General features: G+C 32.5%; 3 protein-coding genes across 11 annotated transcripts; 1 reads left to right on the top strand and 2 right to left on the bottom strand.

Annotated features, from left to right (window-relative positions):
- Positions 1-48: 48 nt before the first annotated feature.
- Positions 49-7,085, bottom strand: LOC105277033 (FACT complex subunit spt16). Of its 3 annotated transcripts, none has more exons than XM_011335164.3 (17): positions 6,685-6,753; positions 6,495-6,599; positions 5,849-6,013; positions 5,614-5,766; positions 5,149-5,295; positions 4,780-5,049; positions 3,380-4,666; positions 3,111-3,293; positions 2,888-3,019; positions 2,609-2,778; positions 2,318-2,501; positions 2,093-2,171; positions 1,852-2,017; positions 1,668-1,754; positions 1,495-1,560; positions 1,310-1,435; positions 49-1,230 (listed from the first exon to the last, which is right to left on the bottom strand). In XM_011335164.3, exons 1-17 carry the CDS (start codon positions 6,751-6,753, stop codon positions 1,224-1,226), a joined length of 3,396 nt encoding a protein of 1,131 aa, XP_011333466.1. In that variant the 3' UTR covers positions 49-1,223. The 3 variants fall into 3 exon arrangements, with proteins under 3 accessions (XP_011333466.1, XP_011333476.1, XP_011333459.1); XM_011335157.3 differs by having other exon boundaries at positions 152-1,230; positions 1,852-2,020; positions 6,685-7,085; XM_011335174.3 differs by lacking the exon at positions 1,495-1,560 and having other exon boundaries at positions 1,852-2,020.
- A 1,796-nt stretch (positions 7,086-8,881) lies between these two features.
- Positions 8,882-10,004, top strand: LOC105276983 (multifunctional methyltransferase subunit TRM112-like protein). 2 transcript variants are annotated; one of them, XM_011335087.3, is made up of 3 exons: positions 8,882-9,062; positions 9,393-9,494; positions 9,585-10,004. In XM_011335087.3, the coding sequence occupies exons 1-3, from the start codon at positions 9,009-9,011 to the stop codon at positions 9,777-9,779; spliced, it is 351 nt and encodes a 116-aa protein (XP_011333389.1). In that variant the 5' UTR covers positions 8,882-9,008; the 3' UTR covers positions 9,780-10,004. The 2 variants fall into 2 exon arrangements, with proteins under 2 accessions (XP_011333389.1, XP_011333378.1); XM_011335076.3 differs by having other exon boundaries at positions 8,884-9,086.
- A 374-nt stretch (positions 10,005-10,378) lies between these two features.
- LOC105276954 lies at positions 10,379-19,650 on the bottom strand. Of its 6 annotated transcripts, none has more exons than XM_011335022.3 (11): positions 19,069-19,644; positions 18,535-18,679; positions 17,383-17,502; positions 17,053-17,252; positions 16,545-16,754; positions 15,101-15,275; positions 14,949-15,015; positions 14,712-14,871; positions 14,477-14,614; positions 13,593-13,706; positions 10,379-13,513 (listed from the first exon to the last, which is right to left on the bottom strand). In XM_011335022.3, exons 1-11 carry the CDS (start codon positions 19,140-19,142, stop codon positions 13,294-13,296), a joined length of 1,623 nt encoding a protein of 540 aa, XP_011333324.1. In that variant the 5' UTR covers positions 19,143-19,644; the 3' UTR covers positions 10,379-13,293. The 6 variants fall into 6 exon arrangements, with proteins under 6 accessions (XP_011333324.1, XP_011333343.1, XP_011333333.1 ...); XM_011335041.3 differs by having other exon boundaries at positions 14,712-14,832; XM_011335031.2 differs by lacking the exon at positions 19,069-19,644 and adding an exon at positions 18,789-19,059.
- Between the last annotated feature and the right edge of the window lie 90 nt (positions 19,651-19,740).

Below are 19,740 nucleotides of genomic sequence, written 5' to 3'. Positions count from 1 at the left end.
TTTTGAAATATAAAAACCACAAAATGACATTTGTACATTAATATTAAATAACTTAAAGATGGTTTTATTTCAGACGTTAACGTACAAATCTGGAAACTATGCAAATGAGTTTTGGACAACTTTCCATTCATTTCGGCTTTCTTCACTTTTCGAATCAATCTATCCTTTTTCATTTTTCAACGTAACGCATGTGTGCGATGAGGGGAATTGTAAGTGCGGTGAATTTCCACCTCTCTAAGTAATCAAAGCAGATAAAAAATAGTCAAATAAAGCATATTTTCTCTCACATAAGATGTTATGTAATTTTCTAATCGTATGCATTAAAAATTCGATAATAAAACACTTTAAAATACATAGAACGATCTCAATGTTAAATGGCCTTAATAAAATACCGCAAAAAGTTCTAGCAGCGTCCACACAACATGATGAATTATATTTCTTGTTAGTACATTGTCTTGCATTCTTGTCATCGTTCTTCTTTACAATTTGTAATAATCATTATTAGAAATATCTGTATTAATGTCATTCTATTTGTTATAGGATACTTCTTGTCAGTAAATGTATAAATTACTAATGTACAAATTAGAATGCGTTTCAAAAATATCACGTCATAAGATAAGCTTTCACAGTTACCTAAAATACCTTTCTTCCTTACAGTATAAAAGTTTCCTTTTTTATTTATCTCGCTAATCCAGTATCTTTATACGCTACATGTATTATCAGAAACTTGTTAGAACGAAGGTATACTTTTATAACGTGGCTCTTATATTACTCACAATAAAAGATGGAATGAGATACTTAATCTAGAAACTAAAATGTTGAAATCATGAAACATAAAGGAAAAGAAAAAGAAGACTGAAATACAGTATACGTCCCCATACGTATTCTAATAATATATAAAAGTTTTATTTCATTCTTACATACGCTTTGTGTGTAAGCAGAAATTATGCGGAGTTAATGTCGTTGTTAACATAAGTGTTTGTAGATTAACGTAAACTAAGAAAAGTATGAAAGTATAACACATTTGAATGATAAACTATTTATCTGAATCGTTATGTAACATAAATTAATTCGCTGTTTCTTTGCTTACCCAATGCAAGATAATGTACTATTTTCTTATGAACTAACTAATTGCTATATCTTAAATAAGAAAGCTTTACTTAGAATCAGCGTGGTGATTTCCTCTTAATTTGCCTTTCTCAATGTGCACGCACCTTTCACGTTTATTTCCTGCAAAATTAATAATTAAATATGCAATCGAGCATTTAAAATTACTTTATTATTAAATATTGTCAATTAATGTACTAACTTAGATCTTTTAGATCCTCTATTGTTCCTTTCCGAGCTATCTTCACGGGAACGTTTTTTACTGCTGGACGAAGAATGCGAGGACTTACTTTTCTCACGCTTATCGTGTTTGTTACTCTTTTTGGGGCTAAACAAACAAATCTCGATTGTAATAACGTGAGAGGCATAAAATTCTATGGTAATCACCTGTGTTTGGATGATTTGGAAGGAGACCCTCTCTTATTCGAGCCCCCACTCCGTGATCGATCCGTTCTTTAATTATCGAAGTACAAAACTCGATACAATTTCACAAAAATATAACTTACTCCATATGGGAGTATTTTTCTATCATTTATTTTCTAATCATAAGTCGTATTTACCTGTGCTTGTCCGACGATCGTTTATCCTTACTGCTGGACGAACTTTTACTTTTTGAACTCGTGGAGCTCTTATGCTTCGAGTTGTGCCTGATACGAAGCAAGAAATACGTACGCAAATGTAAGATATTCCAAAATAATAATAAATAAAACATGAAATATTTTTATCGTGTAGTTTTATCGATACCTGTCTTTCGAAGGAGATAGGGTTTGTCTTCGGGTTGATTTCTTCTTCTTATTAGAACTATAATCATCGTGGTAACGATCTTCTCCTCTCTCTTTATCCTCCTCAGCCGCCTCTCGTTCTAAATCCGACCAATCTTTCCCTGATTCTTCTGAGCTACCTAATTCTTCTTCTAAAAAGATACGAAACAAAATGAAACGAAAAGCTAAATAATATATTACAATATTGGACACACAAGTCGTACCTTCACTGTCAGAATCCTCAGAAGCTTCCGAGTATTCAGAATCATCATCAGATTCTTCTTCACTCTCTATATCAGTTGGCTGCAAACGGATAAAACATATTAAGATACACTCATTTCACTTTTTTGTGAAACGGTATGTATGCAATTGATTCAATTAATTCTTTGAACGCTGCTTTTACATTTATGTCTACCCAGCATAATGAAAACTTTGTTTTATATTCGAACCTCATACGCATCATCCTCTTCCTCTTCCTCATCTTCAACTTCTTCATTTTCAGCATCACTTTCGGGATCTAAGAATGTCCAACCTCCACTATCGAAGAATCCTTCAGGATCGTCCGTTATAGTCTTCATAATCTTTGTCCAGTTCAGAGACTGAACACCTTCCGAGTATCGGATATCACACGAGCTGGAGAGAAAATTATAAATTTAATGTTATTATATTATAATATGTGCAAATTTTATATTTCGAAAGAAAATCGTCAATCGTTCATGCTCAACAGTAACGTAACTTACTTCAACCATTCCTTGACATGATCCAGCATGTTCATAGGAATCGCATTTACCATCGCTACTTTCCTATGATAATCCTTAAAAACAAAAATCATGTCGAAGTTTTTTAGATGGAATTGTACTCTTTCAAAATGGACCAATTCAACGTCTTCCAGCGTAATGACGAATGGTGGCTGAAATTCAACGTAACATCTAGTATATACTGTATATAACATATAGTTTATATAGTACATAAATCCATTTTACTTAAAAATTTGTTATTATGTCATGAAAATACGTTACCCATTCTGTGAGATTAACCAGGCATCCACTAGTTGGTTGAAGCAATACAGTGCTTCTGTACGGTGCACCAGGAAATCCCAAATCTCGAAATGGTGTATCAAATTCGATCTCCTGCTTCGTCATACCCTCAACCTTTGTACAACACAAGCAGTCATTATGCAGATGCAGAAATAAATGTAAAAACAGTAAAAAAAAGCATTAATTAAATCAATTGCATACATACCTTTTCACAAAAACTTTTGAAAGCGGTTTTCAGCTTGTGTCTCAGTTCTCGTTCCGATTGCTCGGCAGCCAAATCGTCGCGATCGTGCATGTGTTGATGTTTGCCCAGATCTGTAGTAATTTCTCCAACCTCCGTATAAAACTGTACGTCTACGTGTTTCTTCTTGCCAAACATGATGGCATGCTGGAAATAAGGAATCAAGAATTAATGTTACTCTTATAATAGAGCAATCAAAATATTTGCTTAAGATACGTAATTTCGCGCTATACCTTTAGGTGGAAGTGAAGCAGTATAATCATTTCGCCATCGCATGGCTGGAAGAAAGCGTTCTTAATGTTATTATAAAGAATGTCGACTTTATCACCGCGGACCGAAGTGTACCGGAACCCGTTTGTATGCGCTTCTAAACCACCCGTCATTCTTTTCGTGACGATATTCGGACGAATATACAAGTCCTTCAGCTTTGGATTGCCCTTATTCTGCGATAATATTAACGTATCCTGTTTCACGAGATCTTCCTTCTCCCTTTCCTCCGCCTCTCGGTTCTTAAACTTCTTCTGAACCTCCTTAATTAGCCTGAAGGCCGTGTTCAGGTTTGACGATGGTGCGGATATCTCACCGGGCTCTTTGGTATTTGTGCTGCGATATGTTACTTCTTTGACGAATGTTGCGTCGGGCTGGGGATACGATCCCCCTTCGTTTCGCCCCATTGTTGCTCCAGGATGGAAAAAGTTTATTCTAAGATACGTATAATCTCCTTCTACAGATTGCGAAATGTTTTTGATCGTCGATATGTGGAAAGGTACTGGAATACCGGAGACAGGTAGGATCACAGTCTCATATTTCTTGTCCACATACAACTTTAATTCCTTGACTTCCGGTTCCCGTGGCATGTGATTCAGGCTCTTGTAGGATACCGTTGATTTACGTATTTTCTCCTGTTCCTTACCGCCAGACTGCTGGGCCAACCGAGCCTTAGCGATTTTATTCAACTGTTGCGCCAACTCCTTCTGATGCTGCTTCCTCTTCTCTTCCGAACTGTGCTCGGTTCTCAATTTTGATTCTATCACAGCAGTTCTTTTACCGCGTCCCAGAATCTCAGGCTTTCGCTCATTTTCTTTACCGCTACCCTCTTCCTCATCATCTTCATCGTCCTTCACGTATATGCCGATATTTTTCACCTTCTTCTTCGATGGTGTTAAATTAGTAGCAGGTTGACCCTCATTCACAATAACGGTATCGCCGACGAAAAGAGCGTACATTTTCCCTTCTTTGTCCGTTGCATCTGGATTCGTAAGGTTTGCGAGTCCAACGTTAACGTTGTATACCATGCCTTTCTTAAGAGTAGCATGAGTTTTCGGACCCAATAATAAAGAACTTTCCTTAAACTCGATACCCATTGCAAAACCAAAATTCTTCGTGAGGTGATTTTGCATTTCTGGTTTCTCATCTTTTACAAATTTAATGCCGGCTTCGTATACTTCACTTATTTTTGCTCCCGCGACTAACTTTTTCAAAATCTCTTCTTCGAGTTGCAATAAAAAGTTATAATTTTCCTACAATAAATTACAATTTTTAACACAGATCGTTCTTAACAACAGTCACTTTAGTAATACTAGAGTACATGTGCATTATGTGTATAACAAATACATTTTTATTTTATACATACCTCGATCATTTTAGTAGGATTAACCAAAAGAGTTCTCACTATGTTCGAACAGTAGGATTTGTAACGAGCTCCCAATGAACAGATAATAACACCAAAATGAAGAGTAGTATTTTTGTCGCTGACAGCACTGAATTTGAGAGAATAGTTTCCCCCGCTTTGTATAATAGCGGGGTAACACATATCCACTTGCGAAATATCTACGCCAGTTACATATTTCTTATTTGTGATAGCTGTGTCTACACCTTCTGCCAATTTTGAGTGTTTCACTTTCTGCAATTGTCGCAATATACATTTATTTATTAATTACTTTTCCACTCTTCCACAATTATATCTTGTCCTATACATAAAGAGTTGTGAAATTAAAGTTACCTTATCTGAATCTATAATCTCCATTATTTGATCCTTGAGATACTTTGTAAAAACGTCCACAGATACCAGACAAGCTTTCTTTATAGTAAGTATCTCACTATCCTCTTTTGGAGACATAATATATGCAGTGGCAGCACTTATATCGATCTAAATGTTTATATAAAGATAAATATTTCAAAACTATATAACAAAAGTTCTAATCTATTATAATTAATATTATATCTATTATAATTAATATTAATCTGGGTAAGTATAACCTAAAAAACACAGTTGTGTATACATGTATCACAAATTTTCTTAATTTTTTAAATCTAGATTTTGTTAAAATTCCAAACACGTATCGATTTTGTTTTAGATCCATTTCAGTAGAAGATTCGAAGCAGGATCAAAACTTACCCAAATTAACGTTAAATAATTATTTCGGTTTTTACACTTATCAACCTTTCATATATTTTACATGCTTACTGTATCAAATGATTCGTTTTTCAAAGCAGCTCTCCATGCATCCATAAACGCACCCGGGTAGTTCTCTTTCGAAAACACCCCTAACGTTTTGCCTTTTTTACTCTGCTTTATCACTTCAATGAGTTTGGCAAAATTGGCTTTGTCTTCATCGCTCTTGAGAAATAAATGTATTTTTTTTAGTAACATCTATGGATAACAAAATTGTTCACATGTAAATTATATAGTATATACATACTCGGTCTCTCACAAATAGTTTTACAGGTGGTACTTCTGTATCCTCAGTTTTCTGATTTTCTACTTTCCTCAGAAATTCAATTTTCTTTTTACTGGCTAAGAAATTAATAGACTCTTCCGTCAAAATCATTATTGTATCCGTAAGCTCATAGCTGAGCAACCATGTCTAAAACAAAACATCCTTGTTAAACAAGAAATCAAATTCTATTCTGTATTGATAAAATAGACACTTAGATCTATAAACCTCATTTGTAAATTTTCAACTGTAATTTCGACAAGTATCACAAAAAGATAACATCGTGATCTATTTTCCTTGAAGGCATTTAAATTATTGTTTATATAATATTCTTAGTGGTTCGCAAAAGATATTTTTACTTATTTCAAACAAGCTAATAATGCAATTAATATACAACAAATACAATGCCAACATTCAAATCTAATTCCTCCAGATATAAAAGATATTTGAAATCTTATGTAATATGATTGAATAAATATGTACTTTAAATAAGAACATTATAACATTCTAAACGTTACTATTCTTTATATATTTTTAGAGAAGATGGAACACGAGATTATCCTTTTATGATACAATGCTAGTCAAGATATAGAATCAGCAGGTAAGATTTCGAAATCTAAAGCGCACGTACTTGTAATGCCGTGGACTTGCTGTAAACAATGTCCTCATCAGTGCCAACAGCGGAAATTAAACAATCCATCTTACTGAAACTGTCATCGGTACCGACTTCTCCATCCTGAAAGCAAAAGACACGTAGTAGATACAAAGTCTCATTCGAGAAATCTACGAGTTCAGAAACATGATAGACGCATTCATATTACCCTCCAAGCAGCATACAGACGCTTCATGCGTCGGAAAAACATATCCTTATCCAGAGTCACGTTTGCCATTGTTCGTGCTTGAGTTTATCCACGCACGCGGTTGTGAGATCTATCCGATGTAAAATTAGAATTGACACTCGCAATGTAACCGTTAAAGAACAAAACATTCAGAAGACATGTGGTTAACATGAGCGTTATCACATCTTCTTGTCCTCCAAAGTTTACACAGTTCGATATACGGAGCAATAGCGAAACTCGATCGCCGCAACGGTAACTGGCAGCTAGCAAAGCTGCGGAGATGGCGGGATTTATGTACGAAGTTATAACCAAACGTTCGAAAAACTCCAACGTACCCGACGCCGCGATGCCGCGAATTATGGCTCCCGCACATCGAACGTGATGCGCATCCGCACAACTCCTCTGGAGAAACAAGTTGATTGGATCATACGTAACTTCTTAAGGGGAAGCTGGAGTTGCTAGTGAACTATTTTTTCACTATAGCGATGGTAATTGCAGTTTCGAAAATTCTCTTTATTGCTTGTGCAGAATAAAAATTCCTTTTCCACAAATGAAGTATAGATAGAAAGAAAGCCCGCTCTGCAGGACTTTATATTCAAAATGGAAAAAAGTTAGAAAAGACAAATGCAAGTTTTTAACTTTTTTCCATTTTGAGTATAAAGTCCTGTAGAGCGGACTTTCTTTCTATCTATATACTTCATTTGTGGAAAAGGATTTTTTATTCTGCACAAGCAATAAAGAGAATTTTCGAAACTGCAATTACCATCGCTATAGTGAAAAAATAGTTCACTAGCAACTCCAGCTTCCCCTTAAACCAATAGAATAGACAAAAATCTGAGCGGCGATCCAAGCAGGAAGAAATTGACCAATTACAATTAAACATATTCGAATACTATCTAATATCATAAAACGATACAAATTACAGTTATAAAGCGTGTCCATGATGGTAGAAATCAACCCGAGATCTCGATCCGAGAAACATGTACATACGAAGGTCGATTCAACTGTTGACTCTCATCTAGCCCAATCACAGCAAGGCGCCGACGCTGTGATTCGGAAGTACACTGAGGTGCATAAATGACTTCCTTTTTCGGTGTAGATAGGTGTAGATAAGCGAAGCATACATTTGACCACGCAGATGGCGCGCTTATCTACACCATTTACACCGAAAAAGGAAGTCATTTATGCACCTTAGTGTACTTGTTCGTGTTGCATGAAATTTTTGGTTCGTTCTATCTTCTACCAACTTCTACTAACTTTCTCTTTTTCTTTATTATATCGTATTTTCTGTCTCGCTTTTTCAATCTTATCAGGAAGATACGTGAATAGCAATATAGTAATATTACATATACAGGGTGTCCCGGGTTTTAACCGACAAACTGCGGGAGCATATTCTACTAGTGGAAATAAGAAAAAATTCTTATGTCGAGTTTGCTTAGAAATGCTTTGTTACAAAGTTATAAACCAATATTGAAAAGAAATATCAGATAAGTAACAACGGATTTTTTCACAAAAATAAAAATTATCTACGCAATGATTTAGTGACGCATTTCAAAATGTTGTCCTTGCGCATCGATACAAGCTAGACATCGACGTAGTACAGAATTTGTTACGGTACGACATTCCTGAAAATTTTGTTGCATCTCAGTAACTGAATTAGTAATTCGTTGCTTTAAATCTATCTGGTACTCTCCTGTTAGGAAATCTACGTTGATACTCTCGTACGGCAGCTCGTGCATTTCCGTCACAGAATCCGTACACGAAATGAATATCGGTGTATTCCTCATTTGAAAACACTTTTGGCATTCTGATAGTAATTGCTAGTTGACACGACGATTGAAATCTAACAGCTACTGTTGTGAAAGTAACAATCATACTGAATCGTTTCAACATAGTGAACATGAATACATGTGAATACACGTAACATAAACATCTTCGACCTTCCAAATTCTACACTATGTTCCGTTGTTACTTATTTCATATTTCTTTTCAATATTGGTTTATAACTTTGTAATAAAGCATTTCTAAGCAAACTCGATATAAGAATTTTTTGTTATTTCCACTAGTAGAATATGCTCCCGCAGTTTGTCGGTTAAAACCCGGGACACCCTGTATATGGTTTGATAAAAAGTACACACGCGAGGGCACTGCCAGTTAGCGCTTCTATTAAATTATCAATATGGCCGCTCTCATCCCTTTCTATGATAGTAGTCGACCGGTAGCGAGTTATGCGAGTTTAACTTGGTTGTTGTTGTTATTATTGTTATACCAACTAATTCTCTGGCGATTACTGATTATAAGTAAACATGAAGCTTATCACGCATAATATGTTATCGTCCAAGGGTATGAAAGGCGTGACGGTGGGCTACCCTTTGAAAATTATTGTTAGTTATCCTATTGATCATTGAGGTTACTTGATCTTGTAATTTACGGTGCATTCTAGTTTATGTATATTAAAGCAATAGCATGCAAAGTGGTTGAGTCACTTTTTGATATAACAAATAGTAAAAAATTAAATTAAATATATTGATATTCTCTTACTATTACTATTATCTATTATCTATTATTATTAACTTACAAATAAATAAAAAGTGTTACAACCTTATTCTAATATTGATATACTTGGCTTTTATCATAAAATTATTACATGTACATGTTATTATTTAATGGTATTTTTAAAACATTAATAGGCGAGGGATATTAGAGTATCTGAAGTGGACTTTAATCCAGGATATATTGCTAAAATAATTCCTAAACTAGACTGGGCAGTATTATGGAGAGCTGCGGAAAGTGTGAGTTCAACTTTTCATGTGCTTTTATCAGAATATCTTAGAAAAATTATTTTTTATGAGAGTATAGGAAACACATTTTTTTTATTACAGATAGGTCATGTTGGCGAATTACCTCCGATATTAATAGAAGACTTTGAGACAAATGAAGACTTTTTGAAAAAGACTCACCATGTACTATTAGAAGTAGAAGTCATAAATGGAGATTTATTATGTCCAGAATCCGGTAGAAAATTCCCCATCAATGACGGCATTCCAAACATGCTTCTGAATGAAGACGAAGTTTGAATAACAGAACCAAACACAGAATATTTTCATTCTTTCTTTGATTTTTGTTAAATAATTATACATGCATCTACATAACGATTACACATGTTATGTATTTCTGCCTATTAATTTATTTTCTCTTTTTTTACTGTTACACTGTTAATAATTTAATAGTAATAAGCAAGAGATAATTACATGTATAAGTTACTGTATTATAAATAAATACAAGTTTATGCTTAAAAAAAATTAATTTGATAAGCTTCGATCTCCAGTAACTTGGAAACAAAACTACGAATACGACAGAAGTATATCACATGCAAAACAAACTTTTCTTTTTACTGTAATAAAATTAGGATCCATGTAAAATTTTTCATGTAACAAAACGTATATTTTAAGATTTTAGAAGAGAAATAATTGCATGTGAATATCATATGTCTATGTGCATATCTATGTGAATTATGCATATTGCTTATAAATTGATAGCTCTCTTGATATATATAAATGATGTAATTAGAGTACCGCATATGTAATTACTGATATTTTATTGCATAGATATGTTTAGAGATAGTGAGATACAATTTTTTGTAATTTCATTCGCGATAAGTAACATACAACATTTTCATTTACGTCACGTTTATATTGCTGTTTAGATAATCAGCCCAAGTAGGTATTACATATCTGAATGATCTAGGAATGTAACATTTTGATATAATTGTTATTAGCTTCATGGCTATATAACATAATAAACAAATATAGCGACATAACAAAATACATTAAATTATCAAGTAAGAAGTAAGGACGTTTCAGCGTATGTTCTCCGTGGACGTTAGATATTAGTTGAGATATATGAAAAATATGTCTACTCGCAAAATATTTAAGCATAGATATAACATGGTTAACTCGGAATCTACGACTTTAACTATCAAGCAGCCGGGGTTATCTGCATATTCACGCATAAAGAACACAATTTAATAATATAAGAATACACATTTGAGATTAAGTTTTAAAGATGCGCATACAGTGGCACAAAATGACTAACATCTATGCACGAAATCCTAAGTAACATGTAATTATTTATGTGGAACAAACATTATAAACCTCACTTGACTAAATAATGCTTTTTCCATTAGAAGAATACATGTGTGTTAAGTGTATGTATGTGTGTATGTTGTAAGGAAATATATTTCAACAGATATATTATTAATTGAAAATGACTAATATTATGAAAGGACGTTTGTTACTCTACTTGTACATATCTTTTTAGTATTAATGGCAATGCTCAAAATATAGTCAAAATATATTATTTTATTCCTTGTAATTTTTGTTTTCAAGAGTCAAAAAGCTATAAAAATAGCTCTCAACATACATCTCAGCCACAGCCCATCTGTTATTAACATTTTAGTCATATCTTAAATATTCGTAAAGGCTGGATCGATTCCTGAATCAAGCTATGAAAATATTTCTGTACATTAAAACTTGACTATATATACGTTGTATATATAAATATCTATCTTTACATATTATAATTTACTATTAGAAACCTTATTTTTTGGTTATGGCCCATTCTGCATACCAATCGATGAAGATTTTGTTGCATTAGAGATATGCTACTTTCATACAATATTTCACCTGTTGTTTGTTTCATCTGCTTTTTACAATGCCAGCTTATAAAACGTATTTCTAAATATACACTCATCTAATGGAGAATTGTTTTACATCTATTTCATTAAAATATATATTAATACTGTATGTTTGGCTTCAGATTTCAGATAAAATTCTCATTCTGAACTTCACTTCATCAAAATCAGAAAAGCAAGAGTTCACATTCCGTACTCTTGTTAAGGGATTTATCAATACTAAAATATTTATCTTTAAACCATTGTGTGAAACTTTTATTGGGAATCCCTGTTTATCCAAAATTTAAAATTTTTTATCGTTAACAGCAGGAATTTTATGTTAAAGGGTAATTTTCGAAAATAATGTTATTAAATGAAAAGATAGTTTTAATAATAATTTTGTAATTTTTAATACTGATAAATTCCTCAAAATAATATATTTTTACTTATTTTAAAATTGATACGATGAATATTACACATACCACAAGAAATATTAATACTGTATTTTTTCGTTATATATTAACGATCACATGTAAAATTATTAGTCAATAACTAAGACTCATAAATTAATGCCGACTTCTGAACTTGTTAATTCAAAATATTATTAATGAGGTTATATTATACAGCACTCAGAATTAAATATGTTAATACAATTCTTGAAAAATAACTTTAACAATAACAAGACATAAAATATAAATATTCTGAATATTTCTCAATAAATTTAAACTTAAAAAGAATAAAATTTTTTTATATAATTTCTCAGTTATTTTAATTTTACAATTTTTATATTAAAATGCAGAGATAAGCCAAAGTTAGTAGTTTTATTAATATTATGTAAAAGAAAAAAAAGGATATTTTGCACATTAATCAAATGTTTTAACAAATAGAAACCATTGCCAATAATCAGTGATACTTTAGATTATTACAAGAAATCGACACTAATTTTCGAAGCCTCACAGTCACTAATAAACATCATTTATACCAAAATTGTTTGCTAAACTTATATATTCAATTAATGCACGATACGTAATTATTCATGAAAGTTTAAAAACGATTTTTGTTACACGCACTGTTTAATTAGATATGAACATATATATAGTTCAATTATTTAAATTGTGTATTGTATATAAAGATAATACTCAAATATGTTCTGTAAAACTGACAAATTGACTTTGACATGCTCTATATGCAAATAATATTGGACTCCATAAGATATGTCAAAGATAAAAATGTTGTAAAATTTATGTATGCATATTTTTTCCATTATTACAATTATTACATAGAAGAGCATTTTATAACACATAATATGACTATGTACGGGGAAGATCACTTTTTTCTAATGTATTTGCCACTGAGAAGTATTGGAGTATTGAATTCCAGCTTTTTCTTGAAATACAAATTGTCGCATTTTTAAAATCTCGACAGCTTGTTTCGTTCATCTATCGTGCATCTTACAACGTATGATTGTACGTAAATATACATTATTTACTTCAACGGTAGAATACATCTACTCTTCGAAAAAAATTGCGGAAAAAGTGAATGCACTGCAATTACGTTTCTCTCATCAAAATTCATAGCGTTTCAAATATAGACTTCTCGTCCATGACATTTTCCAAACATAAATAACTTATACGACAAATATAAATAAAATTTCCAGAGAAATAATTTTCACTAAACAATTATGTATAAATTTTTTTATCAACAAAATATAAATCTTTATTGAATAATATAACACAGAAATAAACAAGAATAAACAGGTTATTACCTCTAAAACGATTAAAACTGATATAAAAATATTCGAGTTCAAATAATAGCGTATCAAAATCAAGATAATCATGTAGTTCCAACTAAATAAAAGTTGAATAATCTAACTATTTAACTAAAGCAAAAATATCAAGAGAAAAACAGTTGCACATATTTCATTTACCGCGGCTCTCCGTATTGGTCACATTTCTCTGTGAATAAATAGAGCCCTGGGCCAATCCCCTTATTGGTCCTTTCCGTAATTCGGACTGCGGACCTTTAGTGAAGCAATGAGTTGTGGAGAGTAAACTCCCATCGCGTCCCATTGCGAGTCCTGAAAACGGTTGCTTGACCAACAAATTCGGATCCGGTCCTGACCACGGCGCATAATCTGGCCTAAAAGTTTTCATCTTTTAGATTCTATAAAATAATACTAGTTAAGGCTAATAAACTAATAATATCCTTTCAAACGTACAATAGTAGATCATTATTTGCTCCTTTCGCCAGATCCGAGTTTGATCCGATTGGTTTTATTAAATAGGGAGACTTGTATTCTTTATCCTCGGTAGTACTGGTTCCACGTGAAACCCTAACAATATAGAGAACGTTATTATCAATTCAGTGTTTAAGAAAAATAACAACAAGCATAAAGAGGTGACACATCTCGTTAAACCGAATAACTTTTGTTGAGCAGTCCGTTGAGCAATCCGACAATATCAAAACTTACCACGCGTCACATATATGTGACAAGCTGATCACTTGAGAGCCCAGTTTACACACGTGTGAAAACAATTTGTTTTATTTTACTTTCATAAAGACAAGAAATATCTAACAATATCAAAAATAAGAAAATAAAAACTAAGAGGTAAATATAATGGATGATTTTTCAACATCACACAATGGTAGCAAATATGTTAAGGCATTAGGTGAAATTCTTGGAATGAAATAGTCATTATTGTTATATATGTTGGAAATCACTACTTTTAACATTGATAATACAGAATAATACAGAAAAATAAAAATAAAAAATTTATGATTTTTATATTCCAATCTAGCTTTATAAAACTAAAGCAATGTTCAAGAAGAGCTGAAAGCTGAAAATGACTCTTAACCCTGTAAAAAGACATTACCGGATAGGAGTTACTTAACAAAAGTTGTTCAAGTCAACAAGATTTACCACGCTTTTAAGCTTGTCACTACTTTTCCGAAACACTTTATATTGTGCATCTGGATGTGTATGTGTGTTTAAATTAAAGAGAAAAAGTGAAGTTTTACAAAGAATGAATATCATAGTTTCATATTATAGTTTCAGAATATATCGATAATGTTTTAAAAAATACTATTAAAAAAATTTCTTACTTCGGTATTTCAGTCTTATTTTTGGACCTTTTCGACTTTTCGCCTTCTCCATCTCTATTGATCTTTTTGATCGGAGAAGCGGTTAATTTTATAGCCTCTGTTACTGGTGGGCTATCTTTTCGTTCGTCGCTTTTACTACTGCAATATTTCATATAACTGATGAGATAAAACTCAAAAAAAAGAAGAAATCCATGTGTATGCGATGTTTATGTATTGTTAATAAATTATGTTTTACCTTTGACTACTAGAAGTACATAATGGTCGAGTGGCTTCCTCTGATACTACTATGTCTAATATATGTATTGCTCTTTCTTCGTCATAATCCACGCTATCCATGGCAAGCATGACCACTCGATCTGGCACAGTTTTATATTTTTCCGTTAAACGCGCTTTCACTGTAATGTTTTCTTCGTATAATACGCTTGTCAATGAATGGAGAGAAATAAAAATGTAAAAATTACGGAATACGTACTCTTAGTTTTTTCTTCTGCACTCTTCATTCGTGGGGGAGGTGTAGGTGCGGTTTGTTCATTCCGAGTCTACAAATATAAATTTTCTCTTCTTCATAGGCAAGACAGCATTTCACGCATCGCACAAATAATGGTAAATGACATTCATTTTTACCTGTTCTTCTTCTTCCTTTTTTTTGGCTAAGGCTTTTGCAGGAACGGTAGGATTTCGTTTTTCATAGCCCAGCTCAATTAATTTCTCCGATGCTTTCTGTACATTGTTATCACTCTGTTCCAATATATCCAGCAATATTGTTTCATCCACTTTTGGAAATACATTTTTCAGGTACCTGTACACACATTCCAAATATATAAATGTTTAATGTAACTGTATCACTGCTACATGTGCGACATACAAACATAATGTATATTCATAATGCATTAAAACATATTATATATTATCTAAATTTTTTTAAAGAGATGATATTCAAATCAGATTAAACAACCGATAATCCAACATAAACACCATAAATTTTACTCATTTAAATTTTATTCATATATGTTAGTAAACTATATGTATGACATGTAGAATAATACACATAAATAATCAATACATATATTGACATTACTTTTGGTATGCACATGTGATCAATGTTTAAAAACAAATTTCTAATATAGTTTTCATTTCTTTTGCCTAACAAATAATAAACTATGCTATATATCTATTTTTATTCAAGTCTTTTTAAGGTACAATGCACATGCACGTACTATCATGCCAAATTTTATATTATTTTGGTATAAATGAGTTTCCCTTTTGCATACATACATGTAAACTAATTTTAAGCTTATGAATATAAATTATATATTGCATTTAAGAAATATTTTATTAACATACATGGTGAAAGAAACTCTTTTATTCCCTTAGATACTTTTTGTACTAATATAATGTAGTAACTAACGTAACAATGACATCTACTTAACAACATAAGCTTTAATTCGTGCTGTATGGACAAATATACGACAAATAAAATTGATAATATAGAACAAAAACTAACCTATTTTATAGATAGTACAAATTTCATACTATCCACGTGTATGGTAATGTAAACCAGAGGAAGAAACTGAGAGATGAAATAAAAAATCTAAATAATAGAAAACGTTTGCTATTATTGATAAATAACAAATAAAATGACTGAAAAAAAGGTTTAAGAGAATAAAATAATAAAATGAACACAATGAGATTAACGATAATAGATTTACCTATTGAACTACATTATGTAATACTATAACACTACCGTGCACGACACAAATTATTAAAGAATCTGCAATCGGCCAATCTATATGCATAATTTATTGCATCTTTTATACTTATATTTAATGTTCAAAAATAATTTGAGGAAATCTATTATATTTATTCATCCATGCTATTGCTATGTAATATTAATAATGTTGTGTATATGTGTGAAATATACCAGACAATAGAAGTTTTGTAACAATATAGGAAGAGGACAGTGCTCCTTGTCTGGTAGATTTCTTTGGAATTGTCGCAAAATACGATATCAACATCTAGCATCCAGACTGGGTGAAAAAGACTGAAACTATGAATATGAGGGTTAAACCTAAGTTTCATTTTTGGGGAGTTAGGGGCTGGCCGAACCCCGCGAGGTGGACTCAATGTTAACGCTGCATGTATAGCGTGAGCCGGTAGACGCCATCTCGGGATTGCATAATTCGAATGCACTCCCACAGGTGTGCACGGTCCCGGGGCGCAAAGAGGATTCTTTTCCACTTGAAGAGCACTCATGACCAAAGCTGCTCTGTTATGGTATCTGAAAGACATTGGCTGCCGACTTAGCACCGAACTTGATATAGTGCTGCTTTAGGGAAATAATGGCGGGAGAAACTTGGATAGATTCGACCAATGTACTTAAAAAGTTAATTGTTTCCGCTGTATGTACATATATATATAACGTATTTTCATGTTTGACACTTTTAATATTAGTATCAACATAAGAAATGTTCATTGTTCACAGAAAAACGTTAAGCATTGTAAGCATCGCAAACTTGAAATGAAAAAAATCTTGCTGATAGTTAGCAATACTTATGCAATACTTATGAGACACTTACTTCTTTAGTAAAAGGCGAATGTGTGTGTCAGAGACTGTCGGAAACACAGCATTGATCTTTGCCACTTGCGATTCGGAGTCGGAATTTTGCGTGAAACTCGTCTCAGTGTTTCTCACTGGAGTCGGGGAGCCTAAAGTCATATCACCGAACCGAGTTGTCATCGCACTGGTGGACTTTAGCGACAATGGAGTTTTCAGTTCCTGCACATAAACATGATGCTAATTAAATAACGGTCAAACGAAGAACGTTTCCGACTTTGCTATAACTATATATTGTAGTTTACTAATAAATATGCATTCATGATACAAATAGCATGATATGTTTACTTACCTGCGCACTGGGAGGTAAAAATGCTAGTTGTGGATTATGATAAGGGGACGGTGTTGGATAAATTTGTGGCGCTCTATGAGCACCCGTGTAATTTAAATGCCCACCTCCGCTTCCTCCAGTCTATTTATTTGTTGAATATTATGTGCGTTATCCAAATGCAGCATGTGCATATCACAAGAATATATATACATTTATAGTGTGATAATACACGTGTAATTTATGTGCACAATACAACAATTTTATACACATAAAAGAATGTAACAGAAAAATATCAATGTACATCAAGATATGTCTCTGATATGTCTTTTACTCTCCAATTATAACACGCTTTATATATAAAGCTGTTACTACTACATCGATATCTCTACTTTGTTTTGCATATCGTTGCATTTATATAAAAATAACATTACAAAAAATTAAATAGTCCTTTATCATCTTCTATTAATGACTGTAAAAGAGATATTATGGTTTGCACAGCTAATCTTTTACACTTCTGATAATTTATTTAAAGACTAGTATTAATACTTAGTAGAATCAATCGTAAAAGTAGTATAAAATAAACTAAAAATTTTTTATCATACACATCCCTTTCTTCCCTTTTATTTCTCTCTTTCTTACTCTTTATACACTTACTTTTGCTCTCATTCTTAGTATAATATATATTTTTTTTAGATTTTACTTTGTCTAAATATGCATCATCCAAATTTAAATGCAAAGGAACATACCTATATCTTATTTTAATAGAGATCTAGAGTAGGACATTGGACTTCAACTGTTAATGTCCGATAATAATTAAGAACCAAAATTGAAAGATATTAATGCACTCATATATTTATATATACTATTATTTATTTAAAAGTTAAAATTATTTCTTATAAAATTAATCCTTGTAGTGATAAATGATTGTGTAAGTGTAAGTGATAAATGATATTGTATCTCAATATAACATATATCTTTTTTCTTAATGTAAATGGGATATAAATACAACAACAGATTCTTTGCAACCCCTTAACATGACATCAGTCGTGTCAATTATAACAACAGTTATATCAATTATAACAGAGAACTATCGTATATATACACATAGATATACACGTATACATATATTATACATATACGAGTATACACGATTCAAGTCGATTATCAACTAACCTGCATAGGAATATCTTGCGAAGTAGTAGTGGTCGCTGAACTTAGGGCTGTTGAGTTTTGAGATTGCACATATTGAGAATACTGCCAATATCTCACTCTCGGATCTTCCCATGTCGTAGTGCGATTAAAGTGATTTATGAAATAGCTGAAAGAAATGCCACTATGACATTTAACCAGGAATAGCATTTAAGTTTTTATGTTAAAAAGGTAAATCGATTTTCGATAATTATTTTTAACTAATCAAATGTGTCCACCTGAGCGAAACATCATTGAATTCAGAATATTTCGATCCTAACGCACGTATATCTCCTTTGTCCATGCTCCCTTCTTTTTAACGCTACTAATAGGTTGATAATTTATTTATATATTTACTTATTTTGAGAAATTATAGCAAAATATGTGCGTATAGTGTGCCGAGATCTACGCGCGATGCGCACAATGTCAAACAGCGATATCTGGAGACTTTGATCGTGAAAATTATATCAGTGGACTGATAATGAAAAGATTAGATAAACTGTATCGCATTTTACGTACGGGCGACCACTACGGATGTCGTATCTGCATTCCCAACCGGGCGGTAATTGATTCCTGTCACTCGGTTCCGCCATCTTTTCGCGCTAAGCGTTTTCACATTTACGTCGAGGGTATCTACGTAAATCACTCTGATGATCACGCTGTTTTAATCCGCTATTGTTTCTGTGATCGCGTTGCAATGCCAGTTCAAACAGCACTCAAGCCACATAAATAAAGTCAACTGGAATTTAGATACTCGACGGCAACCGGGCATAAATCACCTTGACAGCAATTCTCACATTTAAGCATTCTCCTTTAAACCCGACTTCCATGAGCACAGAGCTCGTTTTAAAAATATTTCCATATACATGAACATTTATCGTTGTTCGTTTTTCGTCGATTGTCGTTGATCGTTTATTCATTTGTCTACAATTAATAGATGTTTAGGTTCATACGAAATGCATTTTGAAAACAAACACACGGTGTACTATTTATATTATATACTATTGGGTGAAAAAATTCGGTTCAATTTTCAAGTTTTTAAATCAATTTACATGTAATACAGGGCAACAATGAATACGGCGCTAATTCGATTTAGTAACAACTGGGCTGCGTTCCGATTCCACGCCAGGGTGCTCTCCCTCTCTTTTTATCTCATTCTTGTATCTTTCTCACTCCAATATAGCGGGTGCA

The sequence above is a fragment of the Ooceraea biroi genome, chromosome 6, assembly GCF_003672135.1.
Source record: "Ooceraea biroi isolate clonal line C1 chromosome 6, Obir_v5.4, whole genome shotgun sequence".
In the NCBI taxonomy this organism is placed as follows: domain Eukaryota; kingdom Metazoa; phylum Arthropoda; class Insecta; order Hymenoptera; family Formicidae; genus Ooceraea; species Ooceraea biroi.
Note: the sequence above shows the minus strand (reverse complement) of the source record. Positions and strands in the feature narration are given on the sequence as shown.

Bases quoted from the DNA above. Each gene is read 5' to 3' on its own strand.
- LOC105277033 (XM_011335157.3), bottom strand. From the start codon at position 6,753: ATGGCAAACGTGACTCTGGATAAGGATATGTTTTTCCGACGCATGAAG. The intron at 4,667-4,779 runs GTATGTATAAAA...AATTTATTGTAG, and splicing joins ATCCTACTAAAATGATCGAG to GAAAATTATAACTTTTTATT. The intron at 2,172-2,317 runs GTTCGAATATAA...ATCCGTTTGCAG, and splicing joins AAGAGGATGATGCGTATGAG to CCAACTGATATAGAGAGTGA.
- LOC105276983 (XM_011335076.3), top strand. From the start codon at position 9,009: ATGAAGCTTATCACGCATAATATGTTATCGTCCAAGGGTATGAAAGGC. The intron at 9,087-9,392 runs GTTAGTTATCCT...AAACATTAATAG, and splicing joins GCTACCCTTTGAAAATTATT to GCGAGGGATATTAGAGTATC. The intron at 9,495-9,584 runs GTGAGTTCAACT...TTTTTATTACAG, and splicing joins TATGGAGAGCTGCGGAAAGT to ATAGGTCATGTTGGCGAATT.
- LOC105276954 (XM_011335022.3), bottom strand. From the start codon at position 19,142: ATGGCGGAACCGAGTGACAGGAATCAATTACCGCCCGGTTGGGAATGC. The intron at 16,755-17,052 runs GTAAGTGTCTCA...AATGTCTTTCAG, and splicing joins ATTCGCCTTTTACTAAAGAA to ATACCATAACAGAGCAGCTT. The intron at 15,016-15,100 runs GTAAAAATGAAT...TTATATTTGTAG, and splicing joins AAAAGGAAGAAGAAGAACAG to ACTCGGAATGAACAAACCGC.